This window comes from Coloeus monedula (genome assembly GCF_965178545.1).
Source record: "Coloeus monedula genome assembly, chromosome: 3".
Classification (NCBI taxonomy): domain Eukaryota; kingdom Metazoa; phylum Chordata; class Aves; order Passeriformes; family Corvidae; genus Coloeus; species Coloeus monedula.
The window spans coordinates 84,381,459-84,405,093 of record NC_138783.1 but is presented as its reverse complement, the minus strand read 5'-3'; the positions used below and the strand labels follow the sequence as shown (position 1 = coordinate 84,405,093).

General features: G+C 39.0%; 1 protein-coding gene across 1 annotated transcript; it reads left to right on the top strand.

Annotated features, from left to right (window-relative positions):
- Window positions 1-1,900: 1,900 nt before the first annotated feature.
- Window positions 1,901-19,194, top strand: GYG2 (glycogenin 2; the record flags this gene model as incomplete). The annotated part of the gene is made up of 9 exons (XM_082279469.1): window positions 1,901-2,041; window positions 7,605-7,746; window positions 9,475-9,649; window positions 10,905-11,067; window positions 11,605-11,731; window positions 12,638-12,860; window positions 15,178-15,318; window positions 17,030-17,140; window positions 19,033-19,194. The coding sequence occupies exons 1-9, from the start codon at window positions 2,035-2,037 to the stop codon at window positions 19,192-19,194; spliced, it is 1,251 nt and encodes a 416-aa protein (XP_082135595.1). The 5' UTR covers window positions 1,901-2,034.
- Window positions 19,195-23,635: the final 4,441 nt, after the last annotated feature.

Genomic DNA, 23,635 nt, shown 5'->3' with positions numbered 1-23,635 from the left:
AAAAAAACCAAAACAGCTTAATTATCTATTCTTTTCTTTTTTTTTTTTTTTTTTTTTTTTTTTTAAGTGTCTAGAGAAGGATCTACGGGCAAAATTTTTGCTTTTGCTATGCTATGAAAATTTATTTAAAATTGTTCATAACATTTTCAAAATAATTTATTACTTGTGTTGATGTTAGCCCCCAAGCAGATTTATTATGGAGAATTTGAGCAAAACACATGAATCTGAATGGATAAACCCTGACTACCCAAGTGTTTAACCCTCTGAAAATCTTTGGTCTAATGATGTCAGCATACACCCAATATACCAATATACCAGTGTGCAGCAGTGTGCACACTTTTAGGTGTTAATTTCTGTTTTAACTAGAATGATGAGATGATAACAATAAATTTAAAGTTATTGAAATAACATTTCTATTATTATTATTTCAGGTAATTGAGGGGTTATGTAGGGAAGCTCTAGGGCATTTAAGTCTGGAGGGGAAGGAAGGAAGGAATATAACCCAGCTGTTAGAACATCAGAATTCTAGCTTGTTTTACTGGCTCACATATTTAAAATCTATTCTATAGCATAAAAAAATTTACTGGCACACAAGTAAAACAGAAAATCATCTAAATGTAGACTTCACTTTTATTACCAAGGAAAAGCTTTTTTTAGTCCTCCAACTGAAATACAGCTGCCAGTTAAATGATTTACAACAGTAATCTTGCTACTCATTAACATGCTGTTTATTTAACTTGTCAATATAAGCCAAAGGTGAACACAGATCCCGGAGAATTCTGTTTCTGTGGGATAAATAAAACTTCATGTGTGTTGATGTCCTTCCTTCCTTTAAACACCTCACCACTACTACAGGGCAATGACAACCTCTTCTCCAGTGGACCTCTAGGATTCTCCCAGGGTGTGAGGGAACAGATGCTGCAGCTTCGAGTGGCAACAGAGATCCCTTGCAAATTGTTGGAAAAAAAGTTTTAAATAGTTGAGTGGCACCATTGGGCATTTTTTTCCAGTGGTACACTGTCTGAATTTGTTGACCTCTGCTACATAGATACTGATGTTCACAGCACATTCCGACACAAAAATGTCTCGGATGAACCACAACAGCCTAAAATTACCTTGCAGAGATATTGCATGGCTGAATTACGTCACAATTACATGGCTTCTAAGCTAGTGGCAAAAGCATGCTGTGCGAATAAATGTGCATTTATGGAAATATTTATAGCCCTCTGAATAGCATAAGCTCCCTGGAAACATCTACTTGCTTATCTGGGTGACAAGTTACCAGACCGCGTGTTATCTGTAGGGAATAGGATGGCCCCCGAGTTAGGGGTAGACTCTCTTCACTCACGGTGAATCCCGTGCATCTGGGTGACCACATGCCACGCTGCAGTCACTCTACTCATGCTCCGAGACCTTTTCCCACGCTCTGCCACCTTCACCATCACAGAGGTTGGTGTTTCCCTCTGGGCGCTGCGCGACGGAGCCTCCCCGAGCTACGTCCCTTCCTCTCGGTTTCTGCACATACGTTGTGTGTGCTGGGGAGGCTTTGTCGCAGCGGCGGAGGGCGCCCAATGCATCGGGCAGGATACGGGACGGGAAGGAACAGAAGGAAGAGGAGGCGAGGCGAGGGTCTCTCCCAGCCCGGGGTGGGCGCAGCAATGGAGGAGCCGCGCCTGGAGGGGGGCAGGTGCCGGGCCGAGCTCCGGGCCGTGGCCGCCTCGGGAGCGGGGCGAGCGGGGCGAGCGGGGCACGGGGGCGGGCGGCAGGAGGGTGCGCCCCTCGCAGTAAAGCCAGCGCCCGGAGTGGGGGCGGGGTGGGTCGTGCCAACCCCCCCGCCACGGTCTCCGCCGCTAATGCCTTTTCTCTGCTGCTGCGCAGGAGTCCCTGCGAATGTAATTCACCTGCCGGTGCCTCCAGCAGGAAGGAGGCTAATCCCATTGCGCGGTTTAGCGGCCCCCCCGCCTGCAGGTGAGGCGGCGGCAGAGGTGGGCGCCGCGCACCGAGCCCTGCCCGGCCGGCCCCCGCCTGCCCAGCATGTCCGGTGAGTACCTCCGCCCCAAGCCCCCCGCCCGGCTTGCCGTGAGCAGCTTCTCGGGGCTGATGGGACCGATCGGCAGCCCAGGCTGCACCCCCCGGGGCTTTTGCCCTTCTTTCATCCCGGTGCGGGCGAGGGTCTCTGCTGTTTTCTTATCAGCGGAGTGCTGTGCTGTAATTAGCAGCTGCAGAAGAGGATTTTAACTGTCTGGGTGATGGGGTGAAATAGCTGAACTCATTTATGTATTCTGCTTGTACGTACAGCTTGGCCTGCTTGGGTCTCTGCGTGCTTTCCTGGTGGATCTCCAGGGTGACAGGCTGGGGTTGGTTGCCTCAGTCTAAGGCAGGTTCAGAGAAACCTTTCTCATGCCCTTTCTTATACAGCATTGGTATTGGTCTTAATCAGTTATCCTTAAAGCCATGAAGTTTTAGGGCTAATCACATGGGGTGGGTGCAGGTACCGTTCTGTTTCTTGAACCTACTCAACTTTTCCCTTGGTTTTGAGAGCAGCAGCTCCCACAAAGCTTGGTTTATGGAACCGTTTGAAGGGTGTCAGGCATCTGGACCAATGGATCCCAAGTTTGAATTCATGTATGTGGCACTTCAGCACCAGGAGGATGCAGAAAGCAAATCTGCAAATGAAAAGATTAGAGAATCGTGGTTTTGTTTGTTTGAGGGTTTTCTTTGGTTTTGGTCTTTGGGGATTTTTTTTTTCTTTTCTTTTTTTTGATTCGAAGGAAGGTGTGGAAAGACTGGAAACATCTAACTAACTCTGGATTGCTTAAGCGATTATTACTAATAATTATTACAAATTATTACCATTTTTCAAACTCCTATATTACTGTTTTAGGTGTTACGCTTATTTGCATCTTATGATATTGTTGCATTTGAGTTTTCATGAGCATCATTTACTATCCATTAAATACCAACATTGCAGGGTCTTGAAGCAGAATGTAACAGTTCTTAACTGAAAGACACATAATAAAAGCTACACAGAATTGGAATCAAGTGCTCTTCCAACACAACAGCAGTAATCCTGTCTACTAAAATTCAGTAATGTTTTAATAAAAGATAAGAGAGAGTCTGGTTTTGGATGAGGCAGAACTTCATTAGGCCAAGAGAAATATTGTATGCCATTGAATGTCAATTTAAATTCTGTAATAAAAAGGTCTGTGTAAAGTGTTTCCTCTTTATCTTCATTAGTAACATAAATGTTAATGTTAGACCTAAGAAAGCATGGGAATTAAAACTGCCAGCTGTCATTTGTTTACTAGGGCAAGAACTGCCTCTCTGCTGGAAACTTGCATAATAATTTTTGGTAGGGGTCTGACTCAGGTTATTGTCTGACACCATTGTTCATTTTATCTACTTACAACAAAACACTTCTTGACTGCTTATAAGCTCGTGGGTATCAGCAGGAGCAAACCCTTCTGTTCCAGGATATGGTGGTGCTAGGTCAGAGAAGTGAGAAGCCTATAGCTTGTGTTATCTTTTGGGTAGTATAACACATCTTCACTGAGACATGCTTCTGGGGGAAGATCCATAGAGACCTTTGTGTGGGAGAGAGAGTAACAAAATTGTTGTCAGGGAACGTGCTGTGAGTTGGAGCTGTGTTATATCACTGTCGCTTGGGATTTGAGTGGGGTGCTTTGCCTCAGTGGCACAGGTCCAGGCTGCAGCCTGCTCATCCTGCAGATTGTCTCTGGAGTCGCAGGGGGAAGGTTACAAAAGAGCAATAGATGTATCGGGGAGGGGTTTAAGAAAGCAGTTGTACAATGTTGGTTAGTATGAATGGCAGTAGGCACTGGGGACCTAACCAGCCTGCTGCAGGCTTTCAGTTATTGATTTATCTGCTCTTGGTTTTGTGCATAAGATGACAATGTGTTACTTAGAATGTTTTTACAGAAAAATCATAACGTATGAGAGTCTGGTCTCCTTTTGCCATTTTGCAGTGGGCAGCTTGGCAAAGTTGAATTGTTACTCTAGGAGCTACAGCTGTAGCACATCTCTCCTTTGTCTGTCTGAAGAAATATAAAAATATTATTTAAAAGCTATGTCTAGTGGATTATGAAAAAAACCTCCCTACTGTTCTTAAATTTGTCTTGAATTTGGCAGGTGCACTTGAGTCACTCAGAGCTTGTTATTATCAGTCACTCCTGCTTCTCAAAATGGATACCTGGTGTTTGTTAATTCTCTTTTTCTCTTTGAACATCAAAGTGAGCACCACCCTGTCTGTTTGCTCTGTTTGTACTCTAAATAAACCTTTTAGGTGCCCTAGAATTAGTTTTCATGCCTGTCGAAGAATTTTGCCTCTGGCAGTGTCAGAGGTGCTACTTCTATGAGTAAGTAGCATAAAAAGTTGGTGATCTTGGCTAAAAAAGCTTTAACGAGTTCCACATAAGATCACCCTGACTGTACTGATTCACATTACTTTTGCTGTCTTCTCTGTGTAGCTGCAGAGCAGGTTCTAGAATAACTCAACAAGTTACTTCCTTGAAAATCCCTGTTTTGTTCTAAGAAACTTATTGTTAAGTAATAAAACTGAGGAGCTACTACTGATGATAATTTCTTAATTTGCACCATCATGTGCTGTGTGGTAATCCAGACAAAAGAAATGAGCAGATTTATGAATTCGTATGACAGGGTTTTAATGGGATTCTAGTTGTACACTTACTTTACTGATAGTTCACTGATCGTAAGTGGTATTATATTAGCCATAAGGATCTACAGCTTGAAAACAATTTGCTTGAAAACTTAATACCCCTAACAGTGGGTGTTGTCCATTAAAAATCTTATTGTCATTCAGCACAAAGAATTAATGTTATGCTTAATGGTTTCTCGACACTTAAAAAAACCCCCCCAAAACAAAAAACAAAACAAAAACCAGTTGCAGTGAATTTAAATACCTACACTTCTGGCTTTCAAACTTAAAGAAGATTTGATCTTTTAAAGTCAGTGAGTGAAACCCTGTGTACACTAGATTTCATGCACTGTCCTTGATTTCAGCTAAATGGAAGCTTTCAGGTAAAAAATTTACTTCCAAGAATGTATATGAAAACCTGATCCTCAGTTATAAAAATAAAATATTTACTTATAGGCTATATTCCAAAGAATTTTATAAACAAGGCAAGTCAAGTAACACTTCTTCCTTGAAAGCAAGGATTAGATGAAAGAAAAAGTAATGATAAAATATTTTGATTTTAAACCCCTTATGGATCTTTAATGAATTAGTGATAACCCTATATGGTTTTCAAATTGCTACGATATGCTTCTCTCCTTGCACCAGAAATATTTTAATGCTAAATATTTTCAGTCAATAGTTTTATTAACTATTTTATTATCTCTATAATGATTCACTGTATTAAGAAGGCCATAACATGTATCCCAGATCTGAGTCTCAAAACAGACAGGGTTTTTTTTATTTTTGTGAGGTATCAGTGAGAGTTTCTTAGAAGCGACAGTTGTTTGGCACTTTGCTTCCTTGTGGTTCTGACCACGGGGGTACAGGGCATGAAAGCATTTGGAGGATGTGGCAATTTTCCATACGAGCTTGCTGAACTATTTAATGAGTAGTTTGTGTATTTCTATATGTATTACTTAAGTAAAGATTCAGCTTCGGTAGCTAAAAGAATTTGCAAAAGCCATGTGAAGATTGTGTTCAGTTTTGTGGTTGCTGTTTAAAACAGTATTTTAAGATTGGAACTCCCACTCATTTTGCAATTTGTTTTTCATATTAACCTAACTCCCACATTCCTCTCAGTACTTGTTTTATTACTTTTCTTTGGCTGAAGATGCTTGTTGCCTAACACAAAACTGCTTTTCTTTCCTGACTTTTTGCATCTTTTCAGAGTAATTTTATTGCTGAAGTAGCCCTCAGTGGTTTTCTGGTTTACATTGATTTTTATGGATGCTTATATTTATTCCTTTAACCTTCTGGAAAATTGCAGTAGGAGCAGTTTACTTCACATCTGTCATTTTAAAGCTACTCCTTATTCATTGTTTTCTGGAAAGCGCATAACTTGCTTGAGCTGTTATTATAATGGCAGATTTGAAAACTCATTTTTTCATTTTCTTCATCTGGAAATTGTGATCAGAAATGTTACTGGAATTTGCTTAGCTGTGGGCTTTGCATGGATGATTTGGGGTTTTTTTGGCCAAGTTTGACGCTTACTGGGATTCTTCTGAGGTGCAGGGATGTGTGGCAATGTCAGCAAATGTAAGGTATGTGTGTTTGAAATAAAGCTGGCTGGCTGGAGATGAGTGAAAGAGGGCAAAAAGTGGGGGGAAAAGGCAGCACACCAGTAGGTATGTGTTTTGCTCTGGATTTGGAGGATGTGGAAAATAAAAATACTTAGTATCTGTTAGCTTATCACAGGCATCAACCATACTTTATTGCATACCGTGATGAAGGTTCGGGGTTAGAACTCATTCATTCTGGCAGCCTCTGTAGGCAGCCATGAGGTAATTTGTTGAGTTCTCTGCAACTTGTTCTGTGAGATTCTTTCCTAGTGTTTCTCACAGACCCTGGAAACTGTATGACAGGTTGTTTATGTTGGTATTGTTTGGTTGTTTTAATTTATTTAATGCAATTGCCTGTCCCTTAAGATGATGGTGGTTCTAAACAAGTATTTCAACACAAGTGTTTATTGAAGTTCTGTAGAGCTCGGTGGAGTTCCCCTCATCTGTGTGACCTGCTCATCTTGTTCTGGTTAATTTTGCAGCCTAGAATGTATCATCCTTCTTTTCCGAGGAGGCTGTTCACCTTGCTGAGTTACAGGTTCTCCCCAGGAGAGCTTCGTTTGGTTCTGGCACAGGGCAGAGCTGAAGAAGCAGCCCCTCGTGATCCTGCCACTGGCCTGGTATCTCTCCTAAATACATTGCCTCCTGTCATGCAGGAGTTTGGTCACTTTCTTTTTATTGTAACTTCTTTTCTCATGTGTTTCTTGATAATGAGGAACACTCCTAAATTTCCTGAAGTTACTTGACGTAGGGATCCTCAGCTTCTGGGAGGTGTACTGATCTTGGTAGGAATTTCTCTGTACTTGTTCAGACAGCACCAGGTACTGTACCCCAGTACAAAGAAGGCAGAGCAAAAATAATGTTGGGTTGATTCAGCAGTGTTATGGAAACAACATTTCTGGCTAGTACTCAACATCTTGTTCTTTTCCTCAGCTTTTGGCACTGCAAAACCAAGAACATTTTCCTTTTTGGTTTTATTATACTACGTTTGTGAAATATAAAATCTCAATATGCACAGATCAGCTTTTTTCATTGGTATTATGTTTAGGCAATAAGACTTAGGGAATTACTTGTTTAAGGCTAACCCAAAACCTGCAATTGTGAAAATCAGGCAAACAACAATAATAGAAATTAGAAACATACATTCTGCTCTCACTGGATTTTCTATTCAATTGTGTCTTTTGGGGGGAGTCTGTGAGAGAAGAGAGCTCATCACAGGAGCTGCAGGTTGTTATAAGCTGCAGATTGTTGTTTATCTGGAAGAGGAGGGAGCCTGCTAAAAGGGCTTATGTTAAAACTGTAAAGTGACTCTTCTGAATATTTTTTTTCAGTAACAGATCAAGCCTTTGTGACCCTTGCTGCTGATGATGTGTACTGTCAAGGCGCTCTCGTTCTCGGACAGTCATTGAGGAACCATAAGACATCCAGAAAATTAGCAGTTCTAGTTACCCCAGAGGTTTCCAGTGGGATGAGGTAAATGTTAATGTGTATTTGAAGATTTAAATAGTGGAAGAATAAGCAACAGCATGAAAGATTTAAATAGGTTTCTGTGGATTTCACAGCATTATACCTAAAACTTCCCCCTTGGCTAGTGATTTCTAAGAGGAGTCTCAAATAAAATCTGTTATAAGCTCCTAGGCCTAATAAGAATTCACTTGCAGAAGTAGAGCTTGTGGCTGGAATTTGTCTCATAATTGAGAACACAAGCTGAAAATTTGGAACTAAGGTTTTAGTGTCTTGCACTACTGTTTTTTCCTCCAATTTTTCTCTCTTAGAAAGAGCAAGATACATAACCACCTGTGACATCACAACTCTTCATACACCTAAGAGCTCAGTTTCACATGACTAATCTTCTTAAAATATTGATGGACACCTATCACGATAAGAAATTAATTTCTTTTTGCCTTTTTGTATAAATCACTTTGCAATTTGTGTTGTGATTCTACAGGCACTGCAGAATAGCATTTACAGAAATCTTATTGAGTCTGAACTCAAGCCCTGTTATTTGGAGGACTGATACACGTGTTAAAAGGCACATGCCATGCCACAGCAACTTAAACTCTTAGTTCTGCTATGTCTAAGGAAGTGTGCAAGCTCCTGTTTTCTGTATGCCATGTGAATGTATTTGCAATGCATCTGGCTCAAGAAACATATTTTTGCTGTGGCTGGATGCACAAAAATCTGTTTTTACAGACTTTTGAAGTATGGAAATTGTCAGAACACTGTAACCTTCCTCAGGGAATACAGTATCTGTTTGGTGCACATGTCAATACTAAGTCTGTAATTCTTTTCATGCCCATTCCGTGGGAAGAAAAACCTTTATAATATAGATTTTAAATAAAGGACAGCATTTTTTTAAAAAAAAGTAGATCACTGAAATATACTTCTAAAAATCTGTACTGTACTTAGTTCTTTCCCAGTTAATTCCTGTTCCTTGAAGATCAATCAGGCAAAAACTTAAGAGCCTGAAATCTGGATTTCAACCAGCACAGGCTTTTCTTTTTCTGTATTTGTGAGACAAAGAGGACTTTGATTATAATAGTGTAGGGTAAATAAATAAGATATGTTTAAAAGACTTTTTTTTCTTACTTCTTGAAGGAAAATTACCTACTTTGGTGTTACCTATAGAATTCTCATGAAATGCATGCATAGAAAAAAGATGTTTAGCTAAAAGTCTTATTTGAGATGCTATATAGTAGTGAGGAACTATATGTGGTGAGCAAGTATATATGCACCTTATAAAAGTTGCAGTTTTGAAGCTGTGTGTACTTGGGCACAATAGGTACAAATGAGTGTGCTGGCAGTGCATGTCTCACCCTGTAAAATGCAGAAGGAACAGTATGGTGCTGTTCTTTAGAATCAGTTGTGCAGGATGAAAGCTGCTTTAATTTCTATTGGTGTTTCTATAGGAGAGAAGTGACTAAAATAAGAATTGTTTTCTCCTTCATAGAGCGGCTGTTGCTTTTGAGATGTGCTGGTCCCCATAGTGGAGGAGACCCTGTTTCATGGCTTGATAGCTGCCACTGCAGTAGGCTGTTTGCAAAGACTTTTTGTTTCTGACTTCTTACTCTAGCCAATCAATGTAGCTTTGGTTATTGCCTTAATTAATGTGGTGCTGTGTGTCACTGTTTTCATGCCTGAAGCGAACTTTGATGAACTTGTCTAAATTCCCTTCTTTCTCTACACTGCTCACTCTGGTAGGTCAGTCCTCAGCAGTGTATTTGATGAAGTGATCGAGGTGGATGTGCTTGACAGTGCTGACTCAGTCCATTTGGCTCTGATGCAGAGGCCAGAACTGGGTGTAACCTTCACTAAGCTTCATTGTTGGACTCTTACTCATTACAGCAAATGTGTCTTCATGGATGCAGACACTTTGGTGAGTGGAGTGGGAGCCATGGAAACATTTGTGTCTGTCTCTGTGGGATGCTTCCTTGTCAGGCAGCGCACTGGTCTGTGAAGTGACCAGATTTGCTGGCGGTCACAAGGTCGCAGGAGCTCCATCCTGGCACGTTTTAGCAATTCTCACAGTTGTGCTGGCTGCATAAAAATAAATTCAGTTTGGAGAGCAGCCTCAGGACTGTCCTCAAGAGAGATCACAAACTCTATGCACTGGGTCTTCTGACAGAAGTTTAAAATAGATCTCTCTCACATACATTTGTTTGGAATTATTCTGGTCAGGAAGGCAGGATGGTTTTAAAATGGAAAAAAAAATCCCAGACACATTAATTATTTTTTTTAAAGTTTTTAGATGTACAGAGGTAAAAATGGCCATAATTTTGGCAAGGACAGTCATGTCAGCCTTCCCTTGCGCTTTCATGGCTCACTTTGAAAGACTGGAATGCATTTTAATTTAACAGGATTTTATCTGAACTAGAAACCAAATTAACTAATTCTTCTTGAGGAGGAAGGCTTATGATTTCTTGCTTTACATTAAAGGAGGAAGGCAAATTTTTGTCTTTGTTTTAAATTCAATTAAGTAATCTTACTTCTAAAAAATTTCCTTCTGGTTTTCACAGTGGCTCAGTTGTAGGTGGGGTCCTGACTTTCAGTGACTGCACAGCTGTCTTTCCACAAACTTTAAAAGTTATCTGGACCTTAACCGGATTGATTTTCCCACTTCCTTGTGAAGCTTAAAAGAAAAAAGAAAAACAAATCACTGAACTTGAGTTACATTAGAAAACTGGTAGCAAGACACAGTTTTTCTACTACCCCTTTAGTCAGTCTGTTGCTTACTAAAATGATTTAGATTCCCAATTTTCATCCAGTTCTGTTGTAGTTACCAAGAATAATGGACTATGGAAAGGTGAGTTAAGAAAGAAGTAAATTGTGTGTTTCCATGGTATAACATTTAAAGGGGCCATGGATAGTCTCCAAGGTTCATAAAATAATTTCACAGGCTTTGCATTTTATCAGAGAAATCATGGAGAAACACAATTTATGTTGCCTTATTATAGTAAAGATAAAGGTTCTGACCCCTAGCATATTTTACAATGCCCCTCCTTTTATGCTCTGCAAGCCGTACATATACGAGGCCAAACTAGCAATTTACTCCATTGGTACTAATTTGACAATGCATGTTCTAGACAAACATTTGCTCTAACATTTTTTTCTCTTTTCCTACTCTCCCTAAGGTACTTTGCAATGTGGATGAGCTGTTCGATCGAGAAGAGTTTTCGGCAGCTCCTGATTCTGGCTGGCCCGACTGCTTCAATAGTGGTGTATTTGTGTTCCGGCCCTCCTTGAGGACTTACAACCTCCTGCTCCGGTTTGCTGCTGAACATGGCAGCTTTGATGGTAAGGGGCAAGGCTCAAGGAATGAAGTGCAAGACAGTTTCCATGCTATCAGGCAGAATAGAGGAAGGCAGGAGTTCTCTAGGATTTATCGAATTGTACCCTACAAGAATTCAAGGTGCAGAACTTTGCCTCTTACGCTGTATTTAAGGCCTGTTGTCTTACTATGGACTGTTCTTTCCAGAAAAGAGCAGTGAAGGGATATGGTGTCTGAGTCTTCCTAGGTAAGTTTTAATTCTGCTGTCTGGCTTAGGAGAGAGAAACACAGCTGATCTTCAGTCTTCTGCTCTGAGGGACACCAAACACTACTCTTTTCTTCATATATTACAATAGAACTTCATTTACACTGAACTTGCATTGGAGTGAATCAGGTATTATTCACTTCTACATGCTCACAGAGCCATATTTTCAAGTGCAAGTTGCAGTCCCATGAACACACCAATCTCATTCCCCAGTCTCACTGCCATCCTTGGATGTGAAATTTTGATACAAGTTTGAGTGTACACACGTTACGGTAATACTGTTCTATGTATTCTTTAGGAGGGGATCAAGGCTTGTTGAACAGCTTCTTCAGCAACTGGGCAACAGCAGATATTGGCAAACACTTGCCCTTCCTCTATAACTTAAGCAGCAGCTCTGTATACACCTATGTTCCTGCTTTCAATCAGTAAGTAATAACACTTCTGACTGACTGTAAACCTCTGGAGTTTGTTAACGAACATCCTTTCGTAGGAGAGAGTCATAATGGTGAATTTGGTTGATAATAAATTTCAGTATCACAAATGATCTCATGTAGAAACCATGCAGTAGAAGCTTAAATATAAGGTGAATGTATGGACACAGGGAGAGTCCCAGAGTTGGCTACACTGTCTTTTATGTTCTTTCAAAGAAGTTTCTTTCATTTTTGACAAAATGTAATTATTTTGGCATTAGGTTCTGACAGGTTTACTTTTAAGGTTGTTCCTTTGTTCTTGAGTAATTTCTTAGGGAAACAGTTGGCATTGCTTAAATTTTTTTGAGCCATTCCTTAGGTTCTTCTATGAAATGAAATTTGTGCTACTAATTATATGACTCCAGACAATGCAGTTGAGAAACTTTTCTGGTAAAAGGCAAGTTGGATTTAGGGTGTAATGAATTTCTGTTCCAGTTGCATAATACACTCTAACCGGAAGATGAACTTAGGCTGATGTATTTATTAGTAATTTTTAATATGGGATCAGTAATAACCAATTTTGGTGATTAAATATTTGAAGTTATATATATTTGTTTGTGAATAGAGCATGAAGGAGGACTGGAAATAGTACTGCATGAGCTGGTCAGTTTTCTTCATGAACTTTTCTACTGGAATCAGTAACTGGAAGCAAATGGCAGTGCAACTTTCTGTTTTCTGTATGTTAAACATGATGAATTAAACCAGAAAGATAGAAAAGAATATCAATATATATCATTTCAAATGTGTTGCTGTTGCAAAATGTTAAATTACCTTACCTGCAAGTAAGCATGTTCCTTCTAGGAGTTTATATAAGCTTAAAAAAATATTTTATGTGTAGACCTGTATGTTTGATCTCTACAGTTTTGGTAGAGATGCCAAAGTTGTTCACTTCTTGGGAGCAACAAAGCCCTGGAACTACAAATACAACCTTCAAACAAGGAGAGTTATGCAGGATGGCACCACCTCTGGATCTTTTCATCAACTGTCATTTCTTGCCCTCTGGTGGAATATATACAGTGCTAGTATATTGCCTTTGTTGGAAAAACATCAAAAGATGGAAGACTCGGAATCTGAGGAATGCAAGGTAACTGATAAGGGGTTAGTGGGAATATGTTGGAATCAAAATGAAAAATTCTTAAAATTCTGTGTTTGCTAGAGGAAGAAATTATATGGTGTGGTGGACTGACCCTGGCTGAATTCCAAGTGCCCACCAAAGCCACTCTATCACTCTCCTCCTAAGCTGGACAGGGAAGAGAAAATGTAAGGAAAGGCTCATGGGTCTGGATAAGGACAGGGAGAGATCTATCACCAGGTACCATCAAAGGTGAAACAGGTTCGGCTTTGGGAAATGAATCAAATTTATTACCAATCAAATCAGAGTAGAATAATGAGAAATAACCCCACATTTGGAACACCTACCCTCATCCCTCACTTCTTCCTGGGTTCAACTTTACTCCCTATTTTCTTTAACTCCTTCCCCAAATGGCACATAGGGATGAGGAATGGGAACTGTGGTCAGTTCATCACATGTCTCTGCTGTTCATTCCTCCTCAGGGGTTGTATTCCTCACACTCTTTCCCTGCTCCGGTGTGGAGTCCCTCCCATGGGAGACAGTCCTCCCTGGACTTTTCCAACATGAGTCCTTCCCATGAGCTGCAGTTCTTCATGAACTGCTCCAGTGCAGACTTCCCTTCTGTAGGATGCAGTCCTTCAGGAACAGCCTGCCCCAGGGTGGGTCCCCCATGGGGTCACAGGTCCTGCTGGTAAACCTGCTCCAGTGCAGGCTTCTCTCTTCATGGGTCTGGTGGTCCTGCCAGGAGCCTGCTCCATCATGGGCTTCCCATGGGGTCACAGCCTCCTTCACACATCAACCAGCTGTGGTATGGGGTCCACCATAGGGTGCAGGTCGATCTATGCTCCACCATGGACCTCCATGGGCTTCAGAAGGACATCCTGATTCACCATGGGCTGCAGGGGTATTTCTGCTCTGGCACCTGGAGCACCTCCTCCCCTTCCTTCTTCAGTGATCCTGGTGTCTGCAGGGCTGTTGCTCGCACATATTCTCACTTCTCTGCCTGCAGTTGTCCAGTTGCAAGGCAACTCCTTCCTCCTTCTTAAAAGAAGAAGGAGATTTTCCTCCTCCTTAAATCTGTTATCCCAAAGGCGCTACCACCATAACTGATGGGCCGGGACTTGGCCAGGGGCAGGTGCATTTTGGTGCCAGCTGGCATTGGCTCCATTGCACTTGGGGGAAGCTTCTGGCAGCTTCTCACAGGAGCTACTCCTGTAATCACCCTGCTACCAAAACCTTGCCATGCAATCCCAATATATGTGGGAAAGCTTAGTATTTGCTGGTTGGTGGTAGCACTGATTGCTTATAGAAGTGTCCAAAGTAGTCATTTAGGAAGGATTCATAGTACTATTTGCTTTCCCAAGATATCCTGCAGCCATCTTCTTAATTGATAAAATTTTTATGGTAATGTATGAGCACACAAAAGTATGATACAAATTAGCCAGGGAAGGGATAACCTGGAGATGAAAAAAACAGACTTTTGTTTTTCTTGAAGCTAAGTTGTTACAGACCATCAAACTAGTTCTTGAACTGTAATAAAATTTACCTTTTCAGAACTACATTATAACTTGTTCTGTGAGGGTCATAACAAATAAATCAGGTTGGCAAAAGTAGTGTTAATTGCATTTAGGATGTTAAATACAGTACTCTTATGTCATCAAACATTTACTGATCTCTTCATGCTTTTTTTTTTCTTCAAAGGAAATGCAGCAATGTGTGCTTTTCATTATTAGAATAAAAAAACCTGTTGATAAATAGATGATTTCTTAGAGACCAGTAGCATAAAGAAATGTGTAGAAGTACAATTTTTAATTTTGTATCCAGACATGACAAATTAGATCCCATTTATGCATATGTAAATATTTTCTTAATGTTCTATAATATTAAATTATTAACATACTTGAACTAATTGCATAGTCCCATAAGATCAGTTGAATATTTACCATCAAAGCCTTAGAGAATAATTTGGCTTGTTAACTTCATGACAAATTGGAAAGCAGAGGAAGGAATGGGTAGTTTTTGATCTTATGCTTTAACATGCCTTAATTGTTAAGGCATTGAGTATTAAAGAAATATTTCAGCTATGGTAAATGAAGGTGGAAATACCTGTTAGATTTACCTCCTGATGATGCTGGTATACTCATGATTGCAAAACAGCAAAAGCCTAAACTGCAACATTATCTGAATCTTGGTCCATACACCTTTCTTGCATTTATTAAGTTATTCCTTTAATGATTAAATCCCTGTAAGGAAGTGCAACTGTTGCAAATAAATTATTACTCGCCTGAAAAATTGTATTTCAGTGGTGGGATGTTTTTGTTTTCATTAGCATGCTTTCAATGGAGTTGAAGTTACACTGAAGAAGATCAGTCCTTGTGTGGCCAGTTCACTGCCAATGCCCGAGCTCCCAGAGCAGACAAATGAAGTAAATCCCACAGCATGCTCACCCGAGGAACTCGCCTTCAAAGCCGTGAGTGTGTTGTATATTGTTATATGCAGTAACAAAGTCAAATCATATGCTAAAAGGAGATTCTTTCATTATTCTTCTGATCTGGAAGACTGTCTCTTCAATTTAGCTGTAGCTATTGAATTTTCTCACTAGCATTAAAAATAGTCTAAAGCCTATTTATTTTCTTTAATCTTTAGTAATGCATGTATGATGTGTCTGGAAGTTGAAAGAGTTTGCTTTGCATTTTAGGAAGTGGTTATTTATTCAAAGTTGTTAAGTACTTAATCAAATGTAATATAAAAAAACCTGCTACCAAAGTAGTATTTTGAATATTAATTCTTTTGTGAATTAATATATTTAGAACTAGAATCCTTTCTATCATTCCTCTGTAGAAGTTTTTTTCCCCACAAGTTTGACCCAGAAAACTGTTCCTCTAATTTCTGTGACTTCAGCAACAAGGAGAGTCTTGAAAGAATCTACTAATGAATATTGCAGTCTTTCTGCTTCTTTTGTCACTTTTCTTCTATTTGTGTGTTTCTGTTGCACTGAATCTCCTTATTTTATGCAGGCATTAAGTTGGACATAATAGCACAATGCCTCTGCAGGTGTAAGTCATTAGATATTGGATGATACACCATATTACCCCATGGTACCACTGTGAGAAAATTAAATTAGTGTTCTAATGTCATCTGCTATTGAAACTTGTGAACTACACTCTACAATGATGAAGACAACTCTTAAGATGTTCTTCCCTTAATTTCTTTAGACTACAGTAACTCTATAAAGTAAAACTGTAATTTCCTTTTCCCCTTCCCCCCTTCCTTTCCCCTCCGAGTGTGAAGGGACTGAAGGAAAATTGCAAGCCTTCCAGTTCCATAACTTAAGAATAATTTATTTGCAAAGGATGTGTTTTCTTGTGTGCCTTATGCATCTGACTCCACTGGAAAGGCTCAAACCAAATAGGGACACATGAGCAAGATGTTTGTTTGGGGTAAAAAAATCCTAATGCTCACCTAAATTAGTTTCATTAAAATTTAAATTTCTATTAGTATTTTGATAACTAGGATTGGTTTATCAGAATTAATTGGAAAGTAATAGCTTGCTTCTCTCCTTACTTAGGAATGCCATCATTCCACTTTTTCTTGCTCAGCTTCAATAGACTTGTGGGATTGTTTTGGAGGAAAAGACTTTAGAATGGGGTCTGTCTACTCATTTATGTTTTGCTATCTGTCAAAAGCAAATATTTGGGACAATATTTTTTGGGGAATCTATTATAACTCTGTTTTGGAATGCATTGTTCTGTTTTTATTTCATGCATATAAAAAGCTTATGTGAAGCAAGCTGTTTTCCTAAAATGAGATTTTTCTTGTTGAAGTTTGGCCCCATGAATGGTAAGAATCTACTGTAAGCTCCCTTCCCAGGCTGTATGTGTAGTCACTGAAGAATGACAGCCACTTTGAACCTATTTTAAGACAAGATGAGCTGCCTTCTGGAGATACTTATCCTAGATTGATTATAGTAGTAGGCATTGATTCAAAGCCATTTTTGATAGCTAAAGCTGGGTGACATGGATTTTCTCCTTGGTGATAATGTGCTTCCTTGCTTTCCTCCCATCCATTGCTTTACCCTACCCCAAGACTGAAAGTGATTGTATTGTATTGTATGAATTCTGACAATAAGGAAATTTTGAAAAAAATATTCTCCTAATAAAACCTCAGTGGCTGTATTTTAGCAACCTGTGTATGAAGTCGAACCAAGAGATCCTAATGTCCGTCTCTCTGAGCCTGACAGACCTTCAGAACAACCGCTACTTCAACCTGTGTTTCAGGAAACCTCAGAAATGGTACATGTAGCTTTGTGCATTGAACATCTGTTGATAACTGCATGTGTGTCTTTGCTGCCAATGTAATTTTGGGAAAGCTCAATTAATTATAATGCAATTTGCAAATAAATTCCTTAATCTCTTAGCTGTGTAATTCCTTAATTGTTTCCAATAGTGGGGTGTGATCCCTTTCTAGTTTTCTTTTCAAAACTTTGAGTTTTTAAATGTGTATTTTCCTGTGCTAACCCCCAAGTAATCAATGCATGGTGTTAATTTTAGTTCTCCAGTACTAATACAAGCAAAACTGTTTGGGTATTTCATGTTTGTTTGTTCTGTTTTGTTTTGTTGTGGGTTTTTTTACCTGCTGAGGTGATGTTTCCAAGCAGGTGGAAAGGGAACATGCAGGAGCCTGAGTGACTAGGCTTTCCTTTCTGACCTTGCACTGCATTTATGGGCACTTGCACACGTGGGCAATGTGACAACAGGGGCAGACTTGGTGTTGATGAGGTTGACAGGGTGTCAAGGTTTTGTAAGGTACACAACACAGCCATTTTCCTAATGAGGGCTTTTGTATGATTGTGAGGCACTGTGGTGAAATACTTCAAGACTGAGAAAAAACCCTGTAGCTCCTGTGCAGCCAGGGGTGTTTGGGCCCTAGCTGAAATTCCTAATTTCTAAGAACATGATGATTCCAGTCATCTTGTTAATGGCTTCCAAAGCTGTTGATAAAACTTGCCAATGATAAAGAAAGAAATCTTCACACATTAATGCAGGCTGAAAATTAAATACCAAGTACTGTTGCATGTCTGCATGTATAGGAAGCAAGCACTCTTCTCAGAGTATTCTGCCAGGTTTAGAATCATGTACAGAGTGGGATGCAGGTAGGGATGACACACATGGAAGGATGCAGTTACCCAAGCATTTAGTGTCATGTTGGCTGTTTGAAATACTTTACCTTGTCTTGCACAAGTCCCGTGCCTTATCTGCCCCAAACTGGCAGATGTAATGGATATTTCAGGATGTTTAGGCAGTTTAAGACATTGATTCCTGCCCATTAAGTTCTATTCTGAAACATTTTTACCTTGAATTTGTGAGGGCTTCACTGGGAAGTCGTTCTAGTTGATTAGTTTTGTTTATAACGTGAGATGAGTTGTTTTTCTATGAACCTCTTCGAGTAGTACTGAAAGCAGGTTTTCAGTGGCTGCCTTGATTAGTCCTTGTTATATTTAATCTTTATTACAGGTTGTAATTGTTGGGATGTCCCCTTTTTGCTGGCGTTGGTGAACTGTGGACACAGTTTTTCTTTTATGTGGTAAAAATTATCACTAATAATGTCTTTCATTTGTGCACCTATGATGACTTGACTTTGAACCAGCATTTACAATTTTGGACTGTCAGTCAAAATGAACTAGCTGTTGGTATAATGAACAGTGTCCATCTTTTGAATTAATTTAATGAACAATGTGTCTCCCATCTGCTAAATAATACTGATCTCACTGGAGTTCAAATAAAACAAATTACCAAAAATTCTAGAAATGTATGTTCCCATGAAAGCCTGTTGGAGACAAGATTTGAACAGATAAATCATAAATTATTGTGGCAGATATTCTACTCTAACCAGGCCATATTTGTAATATTTTCATTGTACTGTTGCTGAGTATGCCAAGACCTGAGTTAAGATCAGTAAAATAAATGTTTGGTATGCTCAAAGATGCCATGGAAAGCAGTAAGAGCATGGGAAAATGAGGTCACATTATCAAAACAGGAATGAGCATGTGAATATTGGGGGGTTTTTTTATTGTTTTAACTGGAAGCGTACAGTGCAGAAGTTTGTCATTTAAGGTTTAACTTCACAAAATTGAAATAAGAACAACCAAATGACTGTTTTCCCACTGTTCTGCTTCTTCCCACAGAACGAGGTTGCACATTCTGTTTCAGAGCTGTCTATTCACTTCAAACCAGCAAAACCAATTCCAGAAGATGAGCGGAGAAAATGGGAGGAAGGGCGTATGGACTACATGGGGAAAGACGCTTTTGAACATATCAAAAAGAAATTGGATGCATTTTTACACTAAGACAGGATGTCCTGTTATGCCCATCATGATACATTTCTTTATAAATGCAATTCTTGAATACTTGGGTGTCTTAACCAGTTCACCTGAGGCCAGTTAGAGGTTATTATGGATCCTCATACATTCTCTATCTTAACAGATAGAGACCCTTGGTTTTTAACTGATAAATGTGCCTCATCTTCATTGTTCTCCCATAGTGCCTTCTAAAGAATAATGAATGGTACCTCTCTGAGTATGAGCTCTCATGTACTTATCACTCTTCCCTGATGCACCCCGTAGCATTCTGCAGAAACAGTCACGAGTAGGAAACATGTTGGAAATTGAGATTATTTTCGAAGATGAGCTTTTCCAAAACTGAGATTATTCCCAAAGTACTTTCAGAAGTTGGTATAAAGTATTTAAATAATAAAAAAACCCTTATTCTTGAAACCAAATTAACACCTTCAAGGGTGATCATGACGTAGACTTCAATACAGGAAAGAAGGGAAGAGATGAAATCCTGACCTCATAGAAGTCTGCAACAAAACTTTCTAATTTAAGCATGTTTAGGATTAGAGGAACTTCAGACTTCATCCAAGATCACTAGTGGATGCTCTACCTATTTATAGGAAGCTGCTCAGCTCCATAACTAATGTGAGAAAGAGTGGTCTAAAACTCTTTAAGACACACTGATAATGCATGTTAACCTTTTAAATTGTTGCTAGAGGATACTGATGCTTTTTAAAATATTGTGAGCTTTAGTTGCATATTCTGATTTGTGTGGTCAGAAGAAATGCTGACAGCATGGTGTAAACCTTCTGGTGCTTTATATCAATTTGTTTACAGTACATCAAACTGCAGCTGATAAAGGCCTTTTTTGGCTTAGCATTGTTGCCCCATACTGCAGGCAATTTGAGTGCAACTGAAAACAAAATTGGCACTTGTGTTAGTAAACAGGCCCTTTGAAGATCATTTAAACAATAGCTCTGTGTGGGAACCAATAAATTTCTGAGGATAATTCCCCAAAAAATCTACTGATGAGACTGCATTATATTAAGGATACTTACAGGGGATCGTTTGCTGTATTTGGGTACTTAAATTTGACTCATCTCAGTGAGTTTGTTTTAACAAACAAGTAAAATACTTTCTTTCAAAGCAAAAAACTTTTAAAGAAAGAGTCTTGGCAGTTGTGCTAATACAATAACAGATTTGACCATTATTTGTAACCTCACTCAATATTGGAATAAGAATTCTGCAGTGATGTTGCAGGACTTGAAACGTTTAGCAGAGAGATACCTAACGAAATATCTTGGGAATTTTGTCTAAAAGTAATGATGTACCATTATGCACAGATGCTAGCAGGAAAAAAAGGATAGCAGGAGGAAAGAAAATTTTATTTATTTTTTCTCCCCAAAAATAATGAGAGGGTGGGGCAGGGAATAAATGTACGAATCAGGAAAGGAATGAAAGAGTCAAAAGGTCCCTTAAAAGAAGAAAAAAATATCTTTGTGCACCTTAGAATTACTTCCTAATATTCACATTAGTGGATTTGCTTTCACTTTTGTAGGATATTTCTGATTTTATCTAGTTCTCATTTCTCCTTAAATTTTTAAAGTGGGAATGCTATTGGTGTGTCTGTTGAATACAGGCTTCTAGGTCCAGTTAGGTGTTTAGGGTCAACAGAGAAATTGAGAACAGTCTTCTGTGCATCTCTCTCTCTGTCTAACCTTGGCACCCTCCGCAGCCTGTGTCCCTGGGTAGATGACCTTCACACATCAACACAGGTAGGTGTGTTCTACCTCTTGGTGCTGTGGCCCAGTGCAGCAGCATGGAGATGACAGCAGCTGCAGTGTACCCTTACTCACATGGCATTTGATCTTCTGATTATCCCTGCTTCTTAGTGATCCTTATGCACTTCTGAGAAAGTCCTCTGTTTCATAAACATTGTTGCTAATATAATTCTAACAGCTTTTGAAGAGTGTAGAAAGCTGTAGTCAACAATGTGAACTCATGGTTCATGCAGCTGTACTTTTTACATTAACTGCTAGATCTTATTTGGTACATTGATTAGATTATGGGAGAAAAATTACTGGTGTGAAATCAGTAACCGAAAGGTTTTAAAAATAGGAATATGAATGTAGTAAAATGTGTCATTGAGCACATTTCAAACTGTTAATATGTATAATGGTACTCTGTGTGGCTTTTACAATGTTTTAAAAAGAATTGTAGTACATTAATGCAATGGAAATAAAAGAAATGGAAAAGACATATGAAGTCGTGCCTATCAGATGATGAAGAGCTATAAGTTGTTTACGTTGTGCCAGGGAATATTACTTGCAACTGACTAGTTACTTTAATTTCTTTTCTAATTTTATTTAATTGCTTTTGAGACATTAGCATTACCTGCTGAGCAGAATTAAAACTTGAGAGTTATAATTATTTCTACAGACATACATAATGATAATGTTTAGGATCTCTTGAATTAGCAAACAGTAGCTAGTTTACTGTATTTCATGGAAAAGTATAGCTGTTAAAAGCCCTGCCCTAATTTTTGTGTCCTGGCTTCACAAACAAAAAATTGAACGAGTTTCATATAATGTAGTGTTGTAGTGGCTTTTAGCACACAGCTGTTGCCACCTGGGTGTGAAAAGGGAGAATTCTGTGTATGAATCCAGTGCTGTGCTTGAGGCAGCATTCTGGGTTTTTATAGCCATCATTCTGAAATCCTGGGGTCACAGGCAGGTCTGACGCGTGTTACAGGCTGCATGAGGCCATGAACCACAGCACTGAGGTTTGCTGAGTCAAAATGTGTCTTGGGAAAAAAACTTACCAAGCTTCACCTGGAATTTTTCCCCACATTAAGCTGTGGTATAGCCTCAAGTATTTTTGAGGTAAAGGAAGTCAAGAAATGTAAGCTTTTTGGTGGCACTATTCATCTTTAAACAAGGCTGGACTGTGACCTACTGTTGTGTGGCAGACTCTGTATTTAGAGAGGACAGCTTGTGCTTAAAACAAAACATGCTGATTCTTCTGTCATGTGCTTGGAGTTATTAATAGCTTGACTTAGAGGGTACTTTTATTTGCTATACAACAATTTTCTTGGGTGCTCTTCATGTATAAGGAGGAGGTAGCGTGGGTGTGCCACAACGAAAATTCTTGAAAATTTTAGACATGTGGGTTAATGTGCTTTCCTAGCCTACAGGAAAAGGAGACTGGTGTTCTTGAAATATCGCTTTACTTACTGCCTAGTGTTTTGTGAGAACTTTTCCAGCTGGGTTTTTCTTGGGGAAAAAGTTTTCTTTGTCTCTCTATATCAGTCAGCTCACAGCAATGTTTTTTCTAAAGCAGGTACTTGAAAAAATGCTTTGTTTTGTTCGGTTTTCTTCACCTTGATTTTTCTGTCCACAATGGGAGGCTGGGTTAGTAGCAGGTGCTTGATACTTTTGTGTACTCCTCTAAACATCTCACTGTTCCCCAGTAAGTTTGCAGTATGCCTGTTTATTCCTTAATGGATCTGATTCTGTTGCTTTCCTAATCTAAACTGTTTTGATTCCTATGACTCTGAACATGACATTAAATCGGCCTGTTTTCTTAATTCATACCTCATTAATTCAAATCTCACATTCCAGTTTCCCCCCAGTTTTCTTTTCATTATTTTGGGATTTTATTTCTGTGGTTTGAATTTTTGTTGGTTTGGGTCTTTTTGTTTGTTTGTTCATTTTTTATCAACCCAATATGAGATATTAAATGCATTGTAGTAAATTCTTAAATAGCCTCCAGAAATATGTGTCAGCTAATACTGCTCATTGAAGTGGTCTGTATTGTCACTATATTGGTTGCAAAATGTTTCAGCCAAAATTCTGTTCATCCTAAATTGGATGGCTCATAAATAGTTTCTTTTGTGCTAAAAATTAAAAGCTGTGACACTCCAGTTATATTTTGCATTCTGGTATAAACTTTTTGTTTGTAATAACATTATACCATAATTATACCAAAGGTAGCTAAAAAAAACAGTAATATATAATTGACTTAAACTTACAATAATTGCTAGAAAAGTGACAATTATAGTAATAAAGGGAAAAAATACATTTGCAAGATTTTTTTTCTTGAATTTTACTGACTGTTGTCAGAACCTTTTCAACTCAAACAAATTGGAGGGATAAAAACTCTAAAATTCCAAGACAGCCAGCCTCTGACTTGTGATTATTTTAAGACTTTTCAGGATGGCATGACATTAACTGCCTTGGAAAAGTGTTTGTTCAATTTTAAGGCACTGTACAGCATTCTGAACAATGATAAATACATGAAACAGATAATTTGTTTGTTTTAGAGCAGTAGGATTTTCAGAGCCTTCTCACAGTATCAAGTACTTGGAGCAGAACTAACTGCATGTGATGGATGGGTACCTGTTTTATGTTTTGTTTCATTGAGAGGCTTTTTTTTTCTTTCCAAACCTCCATAAATT